The 21269-nt window shown below is 40.5% G+C and overlaps 1 protein-coding gene across 4 annotated transcripts in view; it reads right to left on the bottom strand.

The window, feature by feature from the left end:
* The window catches only part of PCSK5 (proprotein convertase subtilisin/kexin type 5), a 466549-nt gene that overhangs the window by 202821 nt on the left and 242459 nt on the right, over window positions 1-21269 (bottom strand). For all 4 annotated transcript variants that reach the window (XM_053575543.1, XM_053575548.1, XM_053575551.1 and 1 more), the window contains exons 11-12: window positions 5753-5870; window positions 3586-3774 (exon numbers count right to left, since the gene is read on the bottom strand). In XM_053575543.1, coding sequence (XP_053431518.1) covers window positions 3586-3774; window positions 5753-5870 — 307 coding nt within the window. The remainder of the gene's footprint in view (window positions 1-3585; window positions 3775-5752; window positions 5871-21269) is intronic.

Raw genomic sequence — 21269 nt, 5'->3', positions numbered from 1 at the left:
GAGAGGCAAAGTTTCAGTTTTCAGTCAGAGGCCAAAATTTGGAACAGAGGGCAATACATTTAAACTAAATCTAAAACTCAATGAGTTGGGGGCAGGGGAGATTTAGGGGAGAAAAAAGAAGACAGCTTTGCATCTCCTAACAAATGCAGTTGAAAGAAGACTCTGATGGGATCAGTTTTGTTTGAAAAATTTTGACACAAGTTGAGTTTGAATGTGTCACATATACGCATGCTTACATCTAAAAGCTGCTATCACCTGACATTTCCAAAGGATCCAGGTCCACCTAGCTTCTCCCCTCACACCCGACCTGCACGCATTCTCCATAGAAGTAAAGCATTTGCTCTGAATATTCACTTCAGCTTTTTGTTAGGTAGGGTTTCCAGTCCAAGAGGAGGACAGAGAGGGTGGAAGGGCAGGGGAAGAACAAAGGGATGTCCAGTCCAGGACTGCTCTGCCGACAGCCCACGGTGCCCACCCACTGAATCATCAGTGGGGCTGGCCCGGGAAGCTGGCATGCTAGGCTAATGGGGCATGGAGCTCAGGCTGGACGGGAGTTCTGAATGCTGCTGAGGGCCTTCCAGCGCAGCACCTGCAGCTGCTTGGGTAAACTGTTCTTCCTCCAGCAGCTGTTCTCCATGGGAGCTCGGGTGAGTGCCCGGCAGCCAGGACAGGGAGCCACTGGGGGGCTCCTGACGGCCCACACGGACTACACGAACATCTTCGACACTTTGCAGACAAGAGACTCTCAAGGAATTACTATGGTGAGGGGATAAATAATTCTGAAGAAATTCTTCATGGAATGTCTAGGAAAATAAGGACTTCTGGAAAGCCAAGGACGAACAGTGACAAGTCTCTAGGAAGCATGTTTTGTCCACACTGAAATGAACATTCACGGGTGAGAAGGTGGCTCTCCTCCCTGCATCACATGGGGCGATGCCAGTGAGCCTTCAGATTCTAGGTCTGAGCTGGCCCTGGGCACCCTTCCTTGTCCCCACAGCCAATGTGCAGTCTGTGAGAGCTCACTGAGGAGCAGAAGGGCTGCTTCGAAGGCCTGGGGGGGTGGGGGGCTTTCCATGGCGCTGCCAGGCTAGTAAGCATGTAGCATTAGAAATTCTACCTCTGCGAGAAAAGAGTCATATTTCCCGGGGGACTGGAACAGATGAAACGGGGACGACTCTGCCACAAGTCCACATCTTCATTTCTAAATACCTCCGCTAGGAAAACTTTGTCTTAAACTTTTCGGAATTCCTTAAAAAAAAAAAACAAATAAAAAAAACTATGTTCTTTGCCTTACATGGTCCTCCTGAGACATCTTGCCTTCCTTTATAAAAAGGTAAGAGTCCAGGAGGGGAACTATTTATTGTTCTTAAGAATCATCTCTGGCACACAAATTGCTTCTAAAACCTGACCTATTTACCTTTTCCTCAAGGAAACGTACTGCGCCCGTGCAGACCACGGGAAGGACAGCAGGGGCCGAGCAGGCCTCTGCCTCTTGCTCTCAGCTCTCCACCCCCGAGTGGACTTTGAGATTTGAGACAGGGCCCTGGGGAAAGGACATGAAAACTCACTGCCACTGTTTCAGGGAGAGAGGTTCTGAGTAGAGGTTTTCGCTCATGCAATGAAAGCTTTAGAGTATGTCAGATGAAGACTGCCAATAGAAACTGACTTTCTTAGCTGAGTTGGTCGGAGGGATATTACTGGTGTCCAGCAACAAAAATGGGGAGTGGGCAGGGAGGAGGCCCTGGAAGGTGGCCATTCATGGTTTGGGGACCAGGTAGAGCTGTTTCACATTTATTTTAGCCATATTTGGGGGGAGCTGTGGATAAATGAATTCATAACATCCTTTAATCTCTCAGTGCTTCCAGCCCCCTCCAATCTCCAATTTCTTGACCTCTTTTTGGGTTTAGTTATTTCTAGGACTAAGATGAAGGATCTACAAAAGAGTAGCAATTTAACAAAGTGCTTCAGGCCAAGGAAATAACATCTGGGAGCAAACCTTATGCCCCAGAGGTCTTGATGGGCAAGACTGAGGCACACTTGTGAGCACTGGTCACCAGCATCTGAACTGTCTGCCTCTTTTCTCTGACATGAGTCACGCAGCACCCTCCCGTTCAGCACTTTGCAAAGAGCAAAGCAGATGTCAGCTGTTGGAGAACGCACGCGAGCCTGCAGCCAGCAGCCCACCAATGCCTGTGATGGAATCCATAGTTCCTCTGCTACAAGTTTCCTGACTGACGTCATTTCAGGGGAAGCCAAAAATAAATAGCGAAATATGCAGGAAGAGCCCCGACAGGCTAAGGAGGCGGGGTTTTCCAGGCAAACAGCAAGAGCAGAGGGATTGTTTTTCTACGAGGGAGGGACCTGGGGAATAAGATCCATGCATATGTGAAGCAAAACTTTGCACTCCCCAGTAGTTCACTAGGATACTCTTCCAAGTTAAACCCAGAGAAATAATGGTAAAGAAAAAGGAAAAGAAGAAGAAGAAAAAAAAGCAAGAAATAAAAGCCTTCACCCAATTTCAGAAACAAGAGTCGGAGAGACCCCAATTAATCACATAATTGAGCATCTGAAAGTTTTGCTTGCTGGGAAGAAGCTTCAGGCAAGTATCTGCAATTACCTGGCAGGCTGAAGCTGAGACTTCTTTATCTGTGGTGGGAGGAGGGCAGGGGAGGGCCCCCTGATGCAGAGGGAGCTTACATTCTTTGCACCTGTATACACTTACTCCGGCAAAGCTGCACTTCATGTTTAATAAGTCCTGGATGCCCATGCATTAATGGAGGATGTTAGGTTTGAAAGAGGAACACAGCAGGTGTAAGCACAATGAAACGCACTTGAAGAGCTCAGGTCCTGGACGCGCCGTCACTGTTGCCTGTAAATGCTATTACTCTTTCTCCTTTTCTCACTGTCCTGTGGTAGGGGACGTTTGAATATTTTTAAAAGCAAGTGGTAAGTTCAGTGTCACTTTTGGTTGCGCAGGCTTGCATCAGCCAGTGTTTCAATGCCCATGTCTGTAAATAAAGTTTTATTGGGGCACAGTGGTGCTGATTCATTTACATCATCTGTGGCAACTTTCATACTCTAAACAGCAGAGCTGGGTAGTTAGCGTACCCATCAGTTGGCCCACAAAATTCAAGATATTTACAATCTGGGTCTGTATAGAAAAAAATCGCCAGTAATTGCTTTTAAAAAATAGAAGTTCCTTTAACTTCTGAAAGTAGTACTTGGGCAAGAGAATTCATTTAACTTGTAGCAAATAACAGCAGAAACAGGGGCGGTGGGGGGGCGGATGAGGGTTGGATCTTGGAGCTCTTAGAAGTTAGTGCTCTGCAATTCTCTTTTAGCATAAAGAACAAATGGCCATCAACTTTTCTTTAGTCATCCTTTAACTATTAATTGCTATACTTTTCCATGCCTATGAATTCCAGGCAGCTTCATATTTTCTATCCTAAGCAATGAGATTGACATTTAAGCTCCCATCAGTTAGTTCCCAGGGCAGAAGTAAGGAGCAGCTGCTCCTTTCTACCCCAAAGAACAGCTGAATATCAATGTGACCCCTACCCTCTTGGGCAGAAGCCGTAACTGTACCTGTTGGCCAAAAGCTGGGATCTGGTTCCCGAGGGTGAGGTCAGGTAGATGGCCAGGTCTCCCCTCCTGGGGTGGGTGATAGTAATGCGCACAACGACATGCTCCAGGTAGTTGACATGGCGGTTGGGGTTGTCAGAGCAGCCCGAGGCTTTGTAGATGGAGCGCACTGCACTGTTGGGGCGAATCGTCCTGCAACAGAAAGGGAGTTTGAGCAAACTTCATGGTGGAGGTCAGCTGTGTGACCCTGGAGGCTTGGAATGAATACACAGTGTCAGGCAAGCAGCTGGCCACCAGATACTAACAAAAACACTACCACCCAAATGACTAGGTCATTTCGAAGGGATTAATGATGAGACAGTGGGAAAGATGTGAAAGGAAAAACCGAATGAAAGTTATTTTGTCTGTATATAGTACTGGACATCAAACTTGAGTGTGTGCTGCTATGGCTTTCTCAAAACACAGACGGCTGGGCCCCAGGCACGGAGTGTCTGATTGGGTAAGTCCCAACAATTTGCATTTCTAAAAGCCTCCCAGGAAATAAAGATGTTTCTGATCTATGGAATATACTTTGAGCACCTCTGGATTGTGGAGTAGTGGGGCTTGAGAATTCACATGCCCTTGGTTCAAATCCCTGTCTACCCAATTCCTTGCTCTATAAGGCACTCACATATTCTTCCCTCTTGCTTACAAGCCTCTCTAACTTCCTCCACTGCCACTGTTTCCCTTGAACATGAGGTCCAGCCACAGTCTCATCAGTTCAAGTTCTGGGATCATTCAAGTTTCCCACCTTGGGGATTTTGTACACACAGTTCTGCCTGATGTCTTCTTCCTTCAAAATCAAAGGCTAAGCTGCACAAGGCCAGGGAACAGTTTTTAGTGCCCTTTTTATTCCTAATATCTAACTCTGTGCTTGATACCCAGTAAGTACAAGAAAAATAGTTGCTGAGTTGGTGAATGTATTTGTGAATGAATAATTGAGTAATTCCTTTGGTCCCATTTCCTCAATTGTCAAATGGGAATAATATCCAAGATGTTATCAAGTTTTAAGAACAAAATACACATGGAAGTTTCTAGCACTTGGTTTGGCCCACAATAAGTGCTCAATAAATATAGGTTAATTTTCCACTCTTTTTTTTTTTTTTCTCTTTCATTCTTTGCCACAAAAAAGTAGAATGGAAAAGAAAAGTAAAACAAACAAACAAACACCCCCCCCCTCCAAAGTTTAGTTCATTTATTTCTGTTTGCTAACATGTTTCCTCAGGAATTATAATGACTTTAGTTTCATCACTAACCCAAGTTCAAAAACATTTTTCAGGGAGAAAAGTTTCTGAAAAGAACAAGAGGGAAATATCAATAAAATCACTAAGATGTAATCCTATTGCTGGGATTTAGTATTTAAACTTCACACAATTGTTTAGTGAACCCTGTCAGTATAGCCTCTGAGTCTGTACTACTGGGGAACAGGCCCTAAAAATCTTTGAGTGAACTGCAATCTCAGTTACTGTACATTTCGCACCATTCTTTGGGTAACTGCCTGGAATATAGTTGGTTCAGTGTTTTGAAGTACAGTGATTTCTGGAGAATACTTGCACTCTCAAGCAAAAACTGATGGAACAGACAACTTCAGAAAGCCTATGTGTAAGCATATCCCCAAGTCCCTTTTTAAGAGATGCTTTTCCTTTCTTATCTCTCTCTTTTTTTTTGAGATAGAATCTCACTTTGTTGCCCTAGGTAGAGTACCATGGCATCATAGCTCACAGCAACCTCAAACTCTTGGGCTCGAGTGATTCTCTTGCCTCAGTCTCCCAAGTAGCTGGGACTACAGTTGCCCACTCTAACATTTGACTATTTTTATAGAGATGGGATCTTGCTCTGCTCAGGCTGGTCTCAAACTCATGAGCTCAAGCAGTCCACCTCCCAGGGTGCAAGGATTATAGGCATGAACCACCGCACCTGGCTGAGATGCTTTTCTTTTAAGGATCCTTGGGTTCTAGTAGGATTTAAAAACTTAGAATTCTAGACATTCTATGACATTGTCATAGTTACGTTAGAAAGAAACTACAGAAGCTTTTAACTTCCATGTGCAACAAGGGGCTTTCTGGAGCACTTGTGCGGCCTCCCTGTCTTTGGAGGCGTTCTCACGCAGTCCGCTGGCAGGAAGTATTACTTGATTTGTCGGTCTGTGCTCTCCACACACACGTGCTGCCGGGGAACAGTGGTCCACTTCTCTGCTTCCATCACCATGGCCTCTGCGTCCATCAGTCCAAATCCATAGAGGTGGCTCACTGTGAAAGGCAAGAGGCTGGTCAACTTCAGTGTGGTTAGGCACAACCTATGCTACATATGTCATTCAGCAGAGACCCCAGACCCATCCCCATAGATATGAGCTATCTTACCAGGAATGATTTGAAAAACTATTATGACAAGAGAAAAAGATGAATATATTTCTCATGTATTATATATTATTACCAGTAGCATGATTGCCATTTATAATTGTTACTGCATTTAAATCCAACAATCTTAAGATGTTAGTGCTATTATAATCATCACCCATGGATGAGGATAGAACTGAGAAACAGGGAGAAACTTGGCTATGACTGACTAACAAGTCACATAATTTTGCTGGATTCTACCACACATAATTTTGCTCCAGGACCCCACTGTTAATCACTTGCATTCAAAAGTGATGACATCATTGCTTTTGTAAGATCAAATTATTCATAGCTCTAAAGAGAAGTGACAATGTATACCAATTCTCATAGTACAAAGAGAACTTACATGCAAGAAATATCAATTTTATGATACATTTAGTAATTAGGTTGAATACCTCAGAAGACATAAATTATTACCTTTCTTCCAGCATATAAAAAATTTATTGAACTTTGTGTATGAAATATTTGGATGCCTCTAGAATTTCATGCCAGCTTCTTGTCTTCAAAACTTTTAGTTCTCAATTAGCATACCTATTGATCTAAAGCTGAATTTGACATAACTGTCTCTGAAATTTCAGTTACCTATAGGAATACTTTAATGAGGGTTTAGGAAGATCTACCTGTGCAGTTCTTTCTGAAAATACTTTAAAATTCTAGTTGGATACTTAAAATCTCACTTTGCATTGAACTGTCTCTTATTACTTTAGATTCAACATGAAATCATACTTGTACCAGTTTTTGTCTAAAACATTTTTCATTATCACATTAATTACTTTATGCAAAATTTCTATAGTCGCTCGTGCTTATGGATTATTTAAAAAGGCCAACTTGAAACTCACAACGTTTTAGGACAGAGTCCCATTCGACCTGCAAAACCACCTCCTCACTACTGAAACTTCTGCTTTAGGAAGGCCACTCGTAACGTCTCCAGTCAGACTTGGTTCTTTCTGCCTCAATGCCTGTGTCCTTGCCAAGCCCTTGGCCTCATTTCTCCTCTCTGCAGAGTCAACCCCTACTCGTGTAAGTTTCTGAAGGCCTGGCTAGCCTATCATTTCCTACTATTTTCTGACCAATAAAAAAGTCAAAAGATATTTACTAAAATTCAGCCATTCGTGACCAGTGAACTTTTCTTCTTCCTTCTCTGATAACTAATTTGTCAATCCACCTGCAGTTCTGTCCAACCATCCACCTCCCCATCATTTCTTGGGTGCCTCCAATGTGTCAGGTGGTGTACTAGGTACTGAATTTTTTTTATCTGTGTCATCAATTGCATTGCTAATTAACTCTGTCAGCATGTATCTTTTTACTTTAGCTGTATCATATAAACTGATGACAGGCACTGGGTCTTATATTTCTTTACATATTCCATGAGATTTAGTAGCATCTTAAGCACAGGAAAGGACAAAACAAATTATAGCATATACCAAAGGAAAACTGTACTAGGATTAAAAAGTGCTGCTTTATTGGCTGGGCGCCTGTGGCTCAAGCGGCTAAGGCACCAGCCACATATACCTGAGCTGGTGGGTTCGAATCCAGCCCAGGCCTGTCAAACAACAATAATGGCTGCAACCAAAAAAAGTGCTGCTTTATTTATGCAATTTGGTTAACCACACAATTCTCAGCAAACAAAAATTAACCCAACATTTACTTGTTTTAGGATATGAACCTAATCCATCACAATTAGTAAGTTCAATAGGTATTATTAAATATTATATGTCCCATATGAGACAACCAATTTAAACAACCATACAAATGTAAGGACCCAAAGACATACTAAATAACAACAATAATAAAAACCTATGGGGTAAGGATATATATATGTGTATTTATAAGGGTATATATACATGTACTTCCACAATTTTCATTAGTAACTTTTTTCCTGCTTAAAAAAAATGCATGTTCTTTGTAAAAAATCTTATCCAAAAAAGAATAAAGAAAACAAAAGTAATCAAAAACTTCATCACAAATTGGTAACTACTATGAACTATTCTGAATATTTAGTTTTAGTTACCTAATATAATAAGGGATGATTAAAAAGAGACAGAGGGATCCACATGATGCAGACGGAATGTCAAGTTTAGGCTTAAAGAAGCCAAATTGTGCAGACCGTTTGTTGAAGTTCATGTAAATCATATGTTCTCATCCAACATCTAACCACAGACTACACCATTTTATCATGAGCACTCCAAGGCAATTTTTTTTCCTGGAGAAATTGAATTGTTACCAAATTATGCCAATATTACCTCTGATCGGGTTTTAAACTAGCACAATTTACCATTTTCTCTGTTTTGGGTAATGGGAGTATAGGTCTGATTGGTGCATGAGAGGTAAAGAATGGGAGTGGAGAGGTGGGGTGAACAAATGTCTGGAGCAGCAATTACAGTACCAGGACAGCCTCTGTTGTAGCCCTTCTTGGCTCAGCGGCTCTCACTCCCGCACTTCTCCCCACTCCTGTGCCCCAGTAACTGTCCACCCAACAACCATTAGGACGTAAACCATAAACTAACACAGTATCATCACATGCAACAAACACTTCATACCTGCTCAAAAACCACTTGAGTCAATAGAAAAGCACCTTGAGTCTTTATGCCGGCCACAAATTTGTTTCCTTTTTTAATTCAATTCCCACCCTCCAGAGACAAGGTCTGTTCATGAAACACTCCAAAGACATGTTCAGCAAAGAGACTGACCAGCTAGCTAAACTGTAATCTGTCAGGTCAAAAGAAAAAAATTTATACTAATAAACAAAGGAATAGATTACACCAATGCAGGTTACTGAGTCAGTAACAAAGATTTTTAGTATTTTAAAATACTAGAGATCTGTATTTGTCCACAGTTGTGATACAGTCTAAGAAAACATGAAATACATTTCTTTATTTTCCTCCCCCAACCCTCCTGTTGGGCTGGCAATATATAAATTTCATATAGTATGGGCAGTTATTTTGCTTTTTTTTTGGTAAATATTAAGAATATTTATACAACAAATGCGTTGGCCAGATAAATTCCCTTAAACTGTGTTGTCCATAGGAGAAATCTGCATTAAGTGGTTTGGAAACACTAATAACTTTTAATGTAACACAAAATTTTCACACTCTGAAATGACCTGAAAATACAGAAACGCTGATCTTTTTGGTGACCACGGGAGTCAAGTCTGTCTTGCTCATCCTTCTGCTACCATGATGGGTCACAGTGCTCAGTGGAGGATGCTCTCCAGGGGCGCAGAGCACCTGGCTCAGAGGAGGGCTTTCATAAATATTTGTTAAATGAAAGACTTTTTGCCTAGTGGCATAAGTTTTACTAAAGATTTATAAAGGGAAATAAGAGGTGTGTTCTTTTTATTACTAACTTCTATAAAGTCATCTTCAACACTTGCAATTTATTCATGTATAGAGCCAATATTCACATTTTATAAATTTACAGTTATAGGATTACAGGTGAGAGCCACTGTGGATTGCCTGAGCTCACAAGTTCAAGACCAGCCTGAGCAAGAGCAAGACTCTGTCTCTAAAAAATAGCTGAACATTATGCCGGGTGCCTGTAGTCCCAGTTACCTGGGAGGCTGAGACAAGAGGATCATTAAAGCCCAAGAGTTTGAGGTTACTGTGAGCTATGACACCATGGACTCTACCAAGGGTGACTCTGTCTCAAAGAAACAAAACAGGCACCTGTGCCTCAAAGGAGTAGGGTGCTGGCCCCATATACCGGAGATGGCGGGTTCAAACCCAGCCCTGGCCAGAAACTGCAAAAAAAAAAAAACAACCCAAAGCAAATTTATAACTATAGCAATTATACCACACAAGCAACTGGCTGTGATCGTGGCCACACCACAGCTAAAGTAGCCTTATGTATACACATTTCTCATCCCAAGGTCAGAGCAAAACCTGGGCCTGAAAATAATTTTATGATTATCAGGTAGAAGCCACTCTGTACAAGCACTGTGTAAAATGCAAAATTCTACAAAATCAGAATACCGTTAACACTGGAGTGAACAAGAATCCCGACCAGTTCAAATATAATTTTTCATTCCTAAAAGTGGGGTAGCAAACATTCAATTTAGTTTTAAACTTCATTAAAATTCAAAAATCAAACACTAAAAAGATATTGCGGGAACAAGGCGTGTATATAGATAATTAAAGATCTTGAAGCCAAGTTACTGAAGTAGATTTCAGAAAGTAAATTTATTTTTTAGTAGAGTGAGGTAAGATAAGCTCTGTTTCAATAAAGAGGATTTGAAAAACTTGCATAACATTATATTTGTTCTTTTAGGCTTCAGGGCTATTTACATTTTCTTATGTATGAGATAGCAGTCAAGACCTTATAATCAGGCTCATTTATGCAGATAAGCTCAGGGAAGTGGTTTCATCTTGCACCAGATGTACAACTAGTTTTTATTCAAAGTTATCCAAAAGCTTCCCTGCTTGGAATAGTAAGATGGACAACAGAACTCAGAAAAATAGATAATAATCTCTGGCAGGTATGTTTTCCTTTTCTGATGAGATCAGAGGAGCAGCGAGAAGATAATCGTTAGGCACACAAGTGCCTAGTCGAAGGGTTTGAAAGCAGATTCAGTTAACTTAAGCAACAGCTTTATCTAAGACAGCGGTTCTCAACCTGTGGGTCGCGACCCACAGGAACTGTATTAAAGGCCCGCAGCATTAGGAAGGTTGAGAACCAATGGACTAGGAGGCCTAAAAAAACTCAATCCTAAAGATAAGCTAGAAAATTCTGCAGGAAAAACCAAAGTTTCTGAACATAAGAAGCTATAAGCCAGGAAACCAGGGTTATGTTTATTTCTTTTAAGGTGGACTATCTTTATTGGAACCAAGTATTTTAAATCCTTTTATTTTCAAATTACATTAAATGGACATTTCATGGTGACTCTACAAGGAATATTAGTAAAGCACTCCATGTATAATAGAGGAGTTGATTGGTTAAAAAGGTTTTGAGCTTCCTGAGATGGAGAAGGACCTTTTTGGGATCAGCTGTCAGATGTACCCTCCAGGGCAAAACAAGGCAAACAAAAAACTATAAAAATTCTCTAGGGAGCCAATGAGAAACATAAAAGTCTTGCTTATAACTGAAAAAAAAAAAAAAAAGGCAACTTAGTGATAGCTACCCATTACTGAGTATTTAATAAAAAAGTCTAGCCATTATCTCCATGAAGGAAATCATTCCTTATGATCAGGGTGACTAAATGTTCACGTTTGCTCAGGACTGTCCTAATTTTAGTATGAAAATGCTTATGTCCTGAGAATCTCCCCATTCCTGGGCAACTAGGAGATCAGTCCCACTCTGTGGAACCGACATAGTAATGTGATACTACTATGGAGTAGCACAGACTTCTCACAACTTTTAATATCAATAATCTTACAACCTAGGGGAGACAAGGCATCCTGCACTTATATTTGTTTTTGTTAAGATGCACATAGTCATCAAAATAGGAAACATTGTTGAATACATTAAGTTCAATTGCTTGATTATTCCCAAGTGTCCGTTTAGGAGTACTTCACCAATAACTGGTTCAATGAATTTTTAAATCATTTATTCAGCTGTAAAGCACTTGCTCTGTACTCAACACCATCCTAAACAGCGAAGGCCCAAAAGAAACAAAATAATGTGTGTTCTCAGTCAAGCAAGGAGTGAGACAAGAATAACTTTACAATTTAACTGAGAACCAATTAAAAGCACCAAACAGCACCACTACTGCAACTATAAAAGGACTTCAAGAGAAAAAGAAATTAGGCAAAAGGATAATGGATGTGAAGGAACCCAAGAGATCCAGGTGTGTATTAAGCACTTGATCAGTTACCCAAGGTTTGGAGTGAGTCAGGTCACCCCAGGGGGAATCAGTCCGCATCTGCACTGCCCGTTGCTGCATGCGCAGGACTTGGGCAGGTGGAGAAGCAGGTAGCATTTTTGGGGGGTTAAATAATCAAGTCTTTGTATAGTTCACTGAAGCACCGAGGAAACAGCATCCCTAGCTGTTTGGAGTGGAAAGCAGGCATGAGAGGAGTGGTAAATAGGAAATAGGAGATGAGACCAGACTGCCGGAGAACTGAAAGCTGACTATGATTGCTGAGTGTCGTCTGCCATCAGTCCAGTTGTTGCTATTCTCATCTACCTATAACTAAACCACCAGAATAAAAAGTGGTTACCTAAGTTCCTGTTTTGGGCAGGGGTGGGGGGTTGAGTATGGGGTAGGATGGTGGTGGGGGTAGGCTGCTTGATCGGTGGGCTGGGTAGAAACTCCAAATCAGAGATCAAAGAGCCGTCTGCAGCTGTTGGAGTCCCAGCACCTTTGGATCCTTTGATCCTCAATGTGCCAAACCACCTGCTCTGAAATAACTGCTCCCACCAGGGACCCTGTGCCTCCTGCGCCTATTAATCAAACTAGGCCAAATGTGCAGGACGGGAGGAGGGCGTGCCACTGAGAGGGTCTGGGACACTTTTCCAAGTCACCAGGTCCCACACGCTTAATGGAAACGCTTAAGTATTGCCCTTCTAAGGTAAAAAGAAACAGCTATGTATGAAAATACACAACATAAGCTTCCTAAGTTTGAAAAAAGTGCGAAGTGATGCTTTTTGGTCTCACATGGGCAGTTCCACACCTGAACATTTTGTACAGATGAAAGTCTCAATGCTCATAAAATCACCTGTTTCTTCCCTTTCTTCCTTACTCCCTTTTCCCGATATCTCTTCACTGCATACCCTTTTAGATTTCAGTGTGAAAAGGAACACATACTTCTTAGGGAGAGAATCAGAGCTACAGCAGCAATGCTTCTGCCTCATAGTGCAAAGCACAGACTCCCTTGGGGTAGGGAAACGGAGCAACTGGCACCTGCATTCCATGGCCTGGTTTGTTTTCATTTTTCCCTTGCTCTTCCTAAAATCTCAGGCTCTAGTATCAACTCCAGCCAGACCCAAGCATGCCAGCATCCCTAGAGCTACTGAGGACTTGCATGTGGAAAGTTTCCAGACACTCAGCTGTCTCCTGGGTCTGTACTTCAAAGCTCCTCCGGGGATGGGTTTGGTCAGCAGCTGTGCTTTGTTAGACTCATCATCAGAGTGATGAAGTAATAAGAGTTTAGGGAAATACTGCTGAGATCCTCTATCTTCAAGTACCACATGCTTCATTATACCAACATGTGTATTTATATACACATCAGTTTATTACACATTTATTATAATATTTTTATTACAGTAAATATAAAAATATTTACTACTATTTAATTTGCAGAGTTATGACAAGAAAGAGATAGGTCTGCCTTCTCTCAAGGGCCTAAATTTATGTTAAGGGGAAAAAACTGTCAAATGATTTTCTTTTTTTTTCTGGCTAGTCTTATTTGTTTCTAACATGGTTATCAAAAGCAAGTAATTGGGGTTTAAAGTAATTGACTAGGATTTCTTGAACAGAGGTAGGAAAATTATTTTACCAGCTTGGGGAGGGAGACCCAGCCATGGAGCTCAGGGCATATCCAGATCCCATTTTTGCTTGTTTTTAGGAAACTAAAGATTGTCTAGACAGAGATTAGAACAAGATAAAACATGTACTATGAGGGCCTCTGGCTAAAGGCTAACTGAAGATCAGAATGGCCATATGTCAGCTTCCCACATGAGATTTTCTTGGTGTAATAAAACTTGAGCAAACAATTAACAGAGTGGGATCTTGAAGGTTAGCCAGCCGTCAAAATTCTTCCTTACATATTATTTTCAGAGAATTCTTCATTTAATTTTCTTTATGTTTGCTTTTTCTTTACATTCTCATCAAAGAAAGGAATAGGAGATCAAGTTGCTATTTATGTCAAGGGAGTGCACGTCCACTCAGGGGTTAACAGTAATTACAAAGATTTGATTATTTTATCCAGCTACACATCCACTAGCTCACCTGATATGGAGCCTTCACCCACTGTGAGAAGTGGAGAAAAAAATACTCCTCGCAAATGGTAATGTCATCATCTTACTGGGAAGAAAAGGTCCAGCTTAACCTTCTCAGTTTCAAGCACTTCACAAACGTTCTTTTTCATTATATAAAACTCAAATAACTTTGAAGCTTAATGGACAATAACAGAAAAATCTTTGTAAAATTTCAGAAAAGCTATTAATGAGAATGGGATATTCTCTTAAAAGAAAGAACACTTGAGATGGCCCTTAAATCTCTGAGTAAGATCGGGATTCACGGAGGGAAAGTAATGAGACCAGGATATTTGGTACAGTGGCTTCCTCAAGAAAGCTCTGTGGGCCTGAAAGGCACGGCTGGGTTTAATCTGGACACAAGTAGCTAAGGAAAGTCAAGGACATGACATGATTTAATCAATGTTCTGGAAAGATTGATCGGGCACTGGTTACACAGGATATCAAAGGGCAGCAAGATTGAGGCAGAGCACTAGTTACTACAGCGGTGCTGGCCCGGGTGATCCTAAGCCAGGTTATGGGAAGGGCGAATGAAATAAGAGACCAGGTGAGAAAGGAGCAATGGAATTTTCCACCTCACACAAGGCAGAAGACCCAGGAGACAGAGGAGTGAAGGGTGAACAGGGTGACCAGCAGAAGGGTGTCCCTTGACTACAAAGGTCCCTTTATGGGAGAAGCTGTTTTGCAAAAGATGACTGATGGATTCTGTTTTAGAAGTTCTGAATTTTAAATGACATAGTGAGAGCCTTGTGTAGAGACTCTAAATTGGTAGTGGATGAAGACCATGTTGAAATGTAGAACTGAAAGGAAGGCAGGGGCATGAAAGAAGAGCAGGGGAACTAAGAGGATGTGAGAGGAAGGGAGGGAGGGGGAGAGAGAGAGGAGAGAGAGAGAGAGAACGAGAGAGGGAGAAACACTTGTAAGCCACAGAAAACACCTATGGGTAAAAAAAGGGGGAAAGGACTCAGTAAAGATCTACAGAAGAACAGGGACTTTATCTTTGTATTACCAAGGGAAGGAAAAAGAGATCTGGACCAGGTAGGTCAAGAACATAAATCCCTGGAGGAAAAGAGGCCTCCGACCCAAGCTGCAGATGGGTCAAAGTCACAGAGCAATTTCACTTCACAGGTGGAAGTGGAAATAAGACTGCAGGGAGGTAAAGAAGGACTGGGTAGTAAGGAAACCCAGGAAGCTAATTCACTCTACTTGTTGGGAACTTCCAGTTGTGAAAAGAAGCACAGAACTAAGACAGGAGGATCATGGAAACACCCCTCCCCTGCCCCGAGAAGGATGATACTTCTTAGTCTGAAAACAGAGGTTCATGGTCTAACTGACAGGTGGGAGAGTGAATGGAGGTGGGAGCAAACAGTTCAGCAAGTGATAAGAGATGAGATGTTTGGGGAGCACTTTTCACAAATTCCTTGCTTAAACTGCAGGGAAAAAACATGACTGGAGAGGCTACTCTTTCATTTCTTCTAGGGATGGTGCTTCCTTAGCACCATTGAAATGGTGAGAAGTTACTCATTCCATACAGTGGGTGACTTAGGTCAGTGGCTCTCAGACTAACACGTGCACCTGTTAAACCACTCATGACTTGTTAAAGCACAGACTGCTCAGTCCCAGTGATTCAGCAGTTTTAAAGTTCTCAGGTGCTGCTCACATTGCTGGTCCAGCCACCACCCATTTGAGAACCACTTACTTAGGGTATTAGAGCTGGTATGTCTCCTGGAAAAGTTGGGTTAATTAGGCTAACATCTCCAACATGCAGGCATGATTCTCAAATACCCACTCCCTCATGCCAGGAGCACAAGAGATGAGAATTGGCTACACAGTATATAATCTTTTTATATGGATTATCCCAAATATTTTTGCTTCTTTTATAAAAACATTTTAAGAAGATCAAGTTCTTGCAAGTAACCTATAGACGCATTATCTCTTACACTTCAAGCATAGGTTGGTCTAGCTCTGTCCTTCTTTGGATGCACACTACTTGTGGCATTAAGTTCTATTCATTGCTAGGCCAGAATCAGGGTTTGATTGAGTCATGATTAAAAAAGAAATCATACTCAGTGTACAGAGGTGAAAACAGGAAATGCACTGACATGTCTATTTCCTATTGCCTCTACAATTGAAGTGCATTTAATGTGCTAACCAGGCTTCTCAAAATAACGTGCCTAGAAGAAATTTTATATGGAGGTAAGCATGATTAATACCTTACATATGTATTTTATTACAAACTAGCTGATAAATCTTCACAACAATCCTATTAGCAAGATAAGTATTATTTACTTTTTACTTATCTATTTTTTTACTATTTTTACTATTTTTTTTACTATTTTTACTATTTTTTTCTATTATTTACTTTTTACTTATCTATTTACTTTTTCTTTACTAAAGAAATTAAGTCTCATGAACATGAAAAGAACTCCTGAAAAGTCATGGGGACTTGAACTAAGTCTTCAGAATCCCTTTCTGTTATATATTTCTCCATTGCTATTGTTGTCTAGGAGATACACGGTATTTTTTTTTTCAACTGAGGTACCCAAATCAATTACAATCCTCAGAATAACCTTGAAAAGTAACAAAGGGGAAAACATTGGTGGAAGTCATCTACATAATTCCCTTTGCCTTTTGCAAATCAACTGCATAAAAATGGAACTCTTCTGCAAAACTTCTGCAGAATGAATTAAAACATCATGTGTAGAAGAAAAAATATGTTGGGCATAGATGGAAAGTTTAACATCTGGCCCATAATTCTTTCCCCCATTCTTGGTGAGAAATGACCTTCTCCAGTCATTTCTATCAGGGATTTTCCCTGAGTGTGAAGATACTCACATGGGATACTTTATTTTTATATTCATGCCTAGGCCTTTTTTTTTTTTTTTTTAATTACAGCTAACCAACCATGCATAGTTGGAAGAATGATAACGACTACCAAGGAGCAACTTCCCATTTGTTAACTTCTGACAGGCATCACAATACCCACAATGCATTTCCTTCTGGCTCCTTCAAGAATGACTCTGGAAATTTCAGGGTGTACCATGTCCTCTGATATAATACCATAAAATGAAGTCTGTTGAAATTATCACTGGTATTTGTGATAGAAGTTTAATTGCTTTGAAATGCCAACGGCTAACAAGATGTAAACATGTGCAGTAAAGGCTGAATGGAGATTCCAAAGGAAAAAAAAGTCTGGATATACTTATTTTCCAGAAGATGTATCCAGATGGATTCTGCAAAGCAACTGCCTGCCTGTTGTCTCACTGTACCCTGCGACATGCAATGGCCTTAGGAAATCATGCATAGAACCAGGGTGAATTTTCAGGATTTTTTTTTTTAATCTTTGTTGGATTATATTATAGACACTGGCACCAATGTAAAGATATCTGTGGATAACAAAAGAGGATAGGAAAGGCTAAGCCATCTTTACTAAAATTGCATTTTAAAAAGATGTAATCTTTTTTTTTTTTTTTTTTGAGACAGAGTCTTAATATGTTGCTCCAGGTTAGAGTGCCATGACCTCAGCCTAGCTCCCAGAAACCTCAAACTCCTAAGTTCAAGTGATTCTCCTGCCTCAGTCTCCTGAGTAGCTGGGACTACAGGCTCCCACCACAACGCGTAACTAATTTTCTATTTTTAGTAGGGACAGAGTGTCCCTCTGGCTCAGGCTGGTCTCAAACTCCTGAGCTCAAACCATCCTCCTACATCAGCCTCCGAGAGTGCTGGGATTACAGGTGTAAACCACCATGTGCTCGGCCAAAAAGAAGATGTAATCATAAGGCCCCTTTCTCTTGTTCATCTGGGCCATTTTTCTGATCCTAAACCAGGTTTCACCCTGCCCACTTATTACCGTATCATTGTGGTCATAGCAAGTTAAAGCCCCACTGTTTTGATGGGGCTCATAAAGCTGGTGCTGCAATCTATGCTAGGAACATTTGAGGCCAGAGTCCAAACTGATATGCATGGATGATATTAATGTCAATAAAAGAGTTTCCCCTATTTACCTCAGGCACAGTTTCCCCTTTCACATTTAAAGCTCCATTGCTCGGTAAAAAAGATGCTTTGCAGGGAGTACCTTCAGAAGACAGGTCGACTGCAATCATGAAAGACTTCAAATAAAGCCTTTCACCACTGCTCAGGGCTCATTTACTCTACATGTGCCAAGACTCACAAGGACTCTTCACCACAGATATAAATTTTCTTCTGTTGGGCCCCAAATGAAACAATTACATGTTTGAATTCATTAAGCTTCAAATTATGATTTTTGGTCACAAAAAGGATGAATGTCAAAAAGGTTGTGAAAAGAGTCATAAATTTGAGCTTAGCACTCACGCTCACTGAATAATTCTGAGATTTTACTTCAAACTTTGTCTGGAGAGCTGGTGATAAAGCTAGTGATGACATTGTCACAGATACTATAAAATTCTATTTGACTCTGGTGACACTGAGTTAATTTGCTACTGGAGAAATAGGGTCTGTGAATGTTAAGATAGAAGCAATGGTTGAAGGTTAAAATAACAGACCCATCTCTGGTGGGTATCTTTTAAAAGATGCCTGTGACTTTGCCCACTTTGGCAGAAGTCACAGCAGAATTCCATGCAACAGGGTTGTGGGACATGTCAGTTAGAGAAGTGTACCTCTTTCCTTAAGGTAAGACATCATCTCACTCCAGGGGAGTGGATGTCAGGCTGGATTTCAGTCCCTATCCACTCAACCCTTTAGTCTGGCTCCCTTGTGCAGTTAACAACCTGTGTGACCAACTATGGCAGTCCTGTCAAACAATCATAGATATTTCTTATATTTTTTAGCTATTTTCTTTGAGTTTTTTTTTTTTTTTTTGTAATATGGAGCAAATATTCAGTGGGAGATTTTAGGCTTCCAAGATGCACAAAATTAAACTTTGGAACAAAGCTGGACAAATACCTTCTGCCTCAGCTCTGAAGATAATTCTGAGGGTAAAACATGAAAGAAGTAAATGATTTCCAGACAAAACCACCCCACATAGTATTTTAAGAATGCATATACATTGTGACCTCTGATGGGTTCAGAAAAGCAATATAGCTTTCTAAGACCATTGACAGTTCTAAATTAGCTCCATGGCCACAAAACGAGTATTAATGTAAAGCTTCAGAAGGAGAAAAGGTCATTTTTTCGCTCTAAATACTTCTGTCATTCTGCCTGTATAACATTCTTATAGCAACTCAAGGTGTTAGCTACAATTATGCTACTTGCCTTCTTTAAATCTGTGCAAAGTCACATGGCAAACATAAAAACTATAACTGTTTGTTAAAAAAAAATTCAAATATCAGAAGTGGATTTCTGAAGGTCATGGTAACAATAATAACCAGTGAGAAGACTCTGGTTGGATGAAATGTGTAAAGGCTTCTCCAGCACAATTTCTGACCTGACATTTTTCAAGAAGCACCCTGTCACCATACCCTTTGTCCTGAGTTTATTAAAGAGCCATTTCAAAAGGCATTTCTTTCTCTCTTTTAAAAAAAAGGGGAATGTAGGAAAGATGATTGTATATCCCAACTCTATAACTTTCCTCATTTGCAAAGAAGCCAAGAGATGATAAAAAAACTTCGCTAAATGTCACAGTTTTTAAGGTCACGAGTATACAAGTGCATATGAAGATAATACAAAATGATCTCTGCAAGCGAACTTTCATCCATTTCAACCGATCAATTTGTTATAGACATGTCATTTTGTAAGACATAATGTAGGAACAATGGATTCACATTATCAGTGTAAGAACAATGCTCTTTGTGACATCAGACTAGCAACTAAAATCAACTTGCTTGAAAGTCAAATGCTGTTTATCCGGCTCACTTCCTCACATCACTGAGTGGCTCCAAAATGTTTTTCAAATCAAATGAGAACTTCTAAGATTCAAGCAGCTTTGCTCTCAGTTTCTTTTAGATCAAATTCCTCCTCACACCACACCTGCCCTTTTTGCACGCTGGGTGCCCTCTCTTCTCTCCTTCCCTGAGTCACTGACTTCACCACAGCTATCTTCTCCAAATAGAATTCCCAGTCCTCTGGGAAACACAAACAAACAAAAGAATCTATCTGTTTAAACTAACAATTCAAGAAACTACAGTATTTCAGATAAGCTTTGGTTCTCAAACTTTTGGTAAGCCTAAAATTCTAAAACTTCTACACTCTTCTCTTTTTTTGAGCCTTTGATTTAGAATGTGCCTTTATAGGATCTAATGCATTAATCATAATCTCATGACATTAATATAGTTCATCATTAGCAGATTATGCTTTAACACTTTTGAGTGAATCTGTTTTCTAAAACCCAAGTAATCCTATAAAAGACACAAATAAGGAGGTTAATCATTTATCCAGAATCAACTCAAATTGCTGACAAAAGGAACTAAAAACAATAATCCACATTAGAGAAAATTCTAGAAACATGAGGATAGGAGTGTTACAAGAGATATGTACTATAAGATAGTGAGTCTAACATTTGAAAGTGATGGTGGAGTAAATTTCATTTCTAAGCTACACACACCATTTTAATGGAATAGCTCTATATACATCTATATCCATATTTATAAATAGTATATGCTCAATTTTATTATATACAAATCTGAACTGAATATAAGTGAATATGCTTATGAGAATGTATGGCATACAGATAAATAATTTTACCTGAGTGGATGCTATGAGAGAAGAATGGTACTAAATTCTTCATATACTGTTTCCCTCCTTCCTCCCTTCCCCCAGCTCTGATGGCCTCCTTGCTTTCCTTTGAACAAATCTCACCCACGCTATTCACCTTGTCTAGAAAGCTCTGCATCTGCTTAGTCATTTGGATCGCTGCTCTCTTACTCCTCAGGGTCTCTCTTCCAATTAGAGAGTGCTTTTCTAATACTTTAAGAATTATAATTTTTCCATATAAAGACTTGTATGTGAGCACTTATAGTAGTTTTATTCATAATAACCCCAAATTAGAAAGAGTAAATTCATCCATGGAAAAGTGAATGCGTGTACAAATTGTGCTATATTCATATCGTGGGATAATACATGACAAAGAAAAAGAATGAACATCTGCCATACTTACTGACATAGATGAACCTCAAAAATATTATATGGAGGAGGTGGAGACAAGATGGCGGACTGAAGCCAGCTTTCAACAAAGGCTCCCGTCCAGAAGGAGAGTTAAGGGACAGGAATTTAGTAAGTATCCTGGTGGACTTGAGCCTCACCAAGAGAGAAGGCTGAAGAACGCACATCAACACCGCTGAGGCAAGTTGTGATCACAAGGACGCAAACAAAAGGTACAAAATCCACCACCAAGCGGACGGGAGTCCCCCTCCCCCATGAGACCGG

Source organism: Nycticebus coucang, chromosome 2 (genome assembly GCF_027406575.1).
Source record: "Nycticebus coucang isolate mNycCou1 chromosome 2, mNycCou1.pri, whole genome shotgun sequence".
Lineage (NCBI taxonomy): Eukaryota > Metazoa > Chordata > Mammalia > Primates > Lorisidae > Nycticebus > Nycticebus coucang.
The sequence above is the reverse complement of the archived record's forward strand: the minus strand, read 5'-3'. Positions and strand labels throughout refer to the sequence as shown.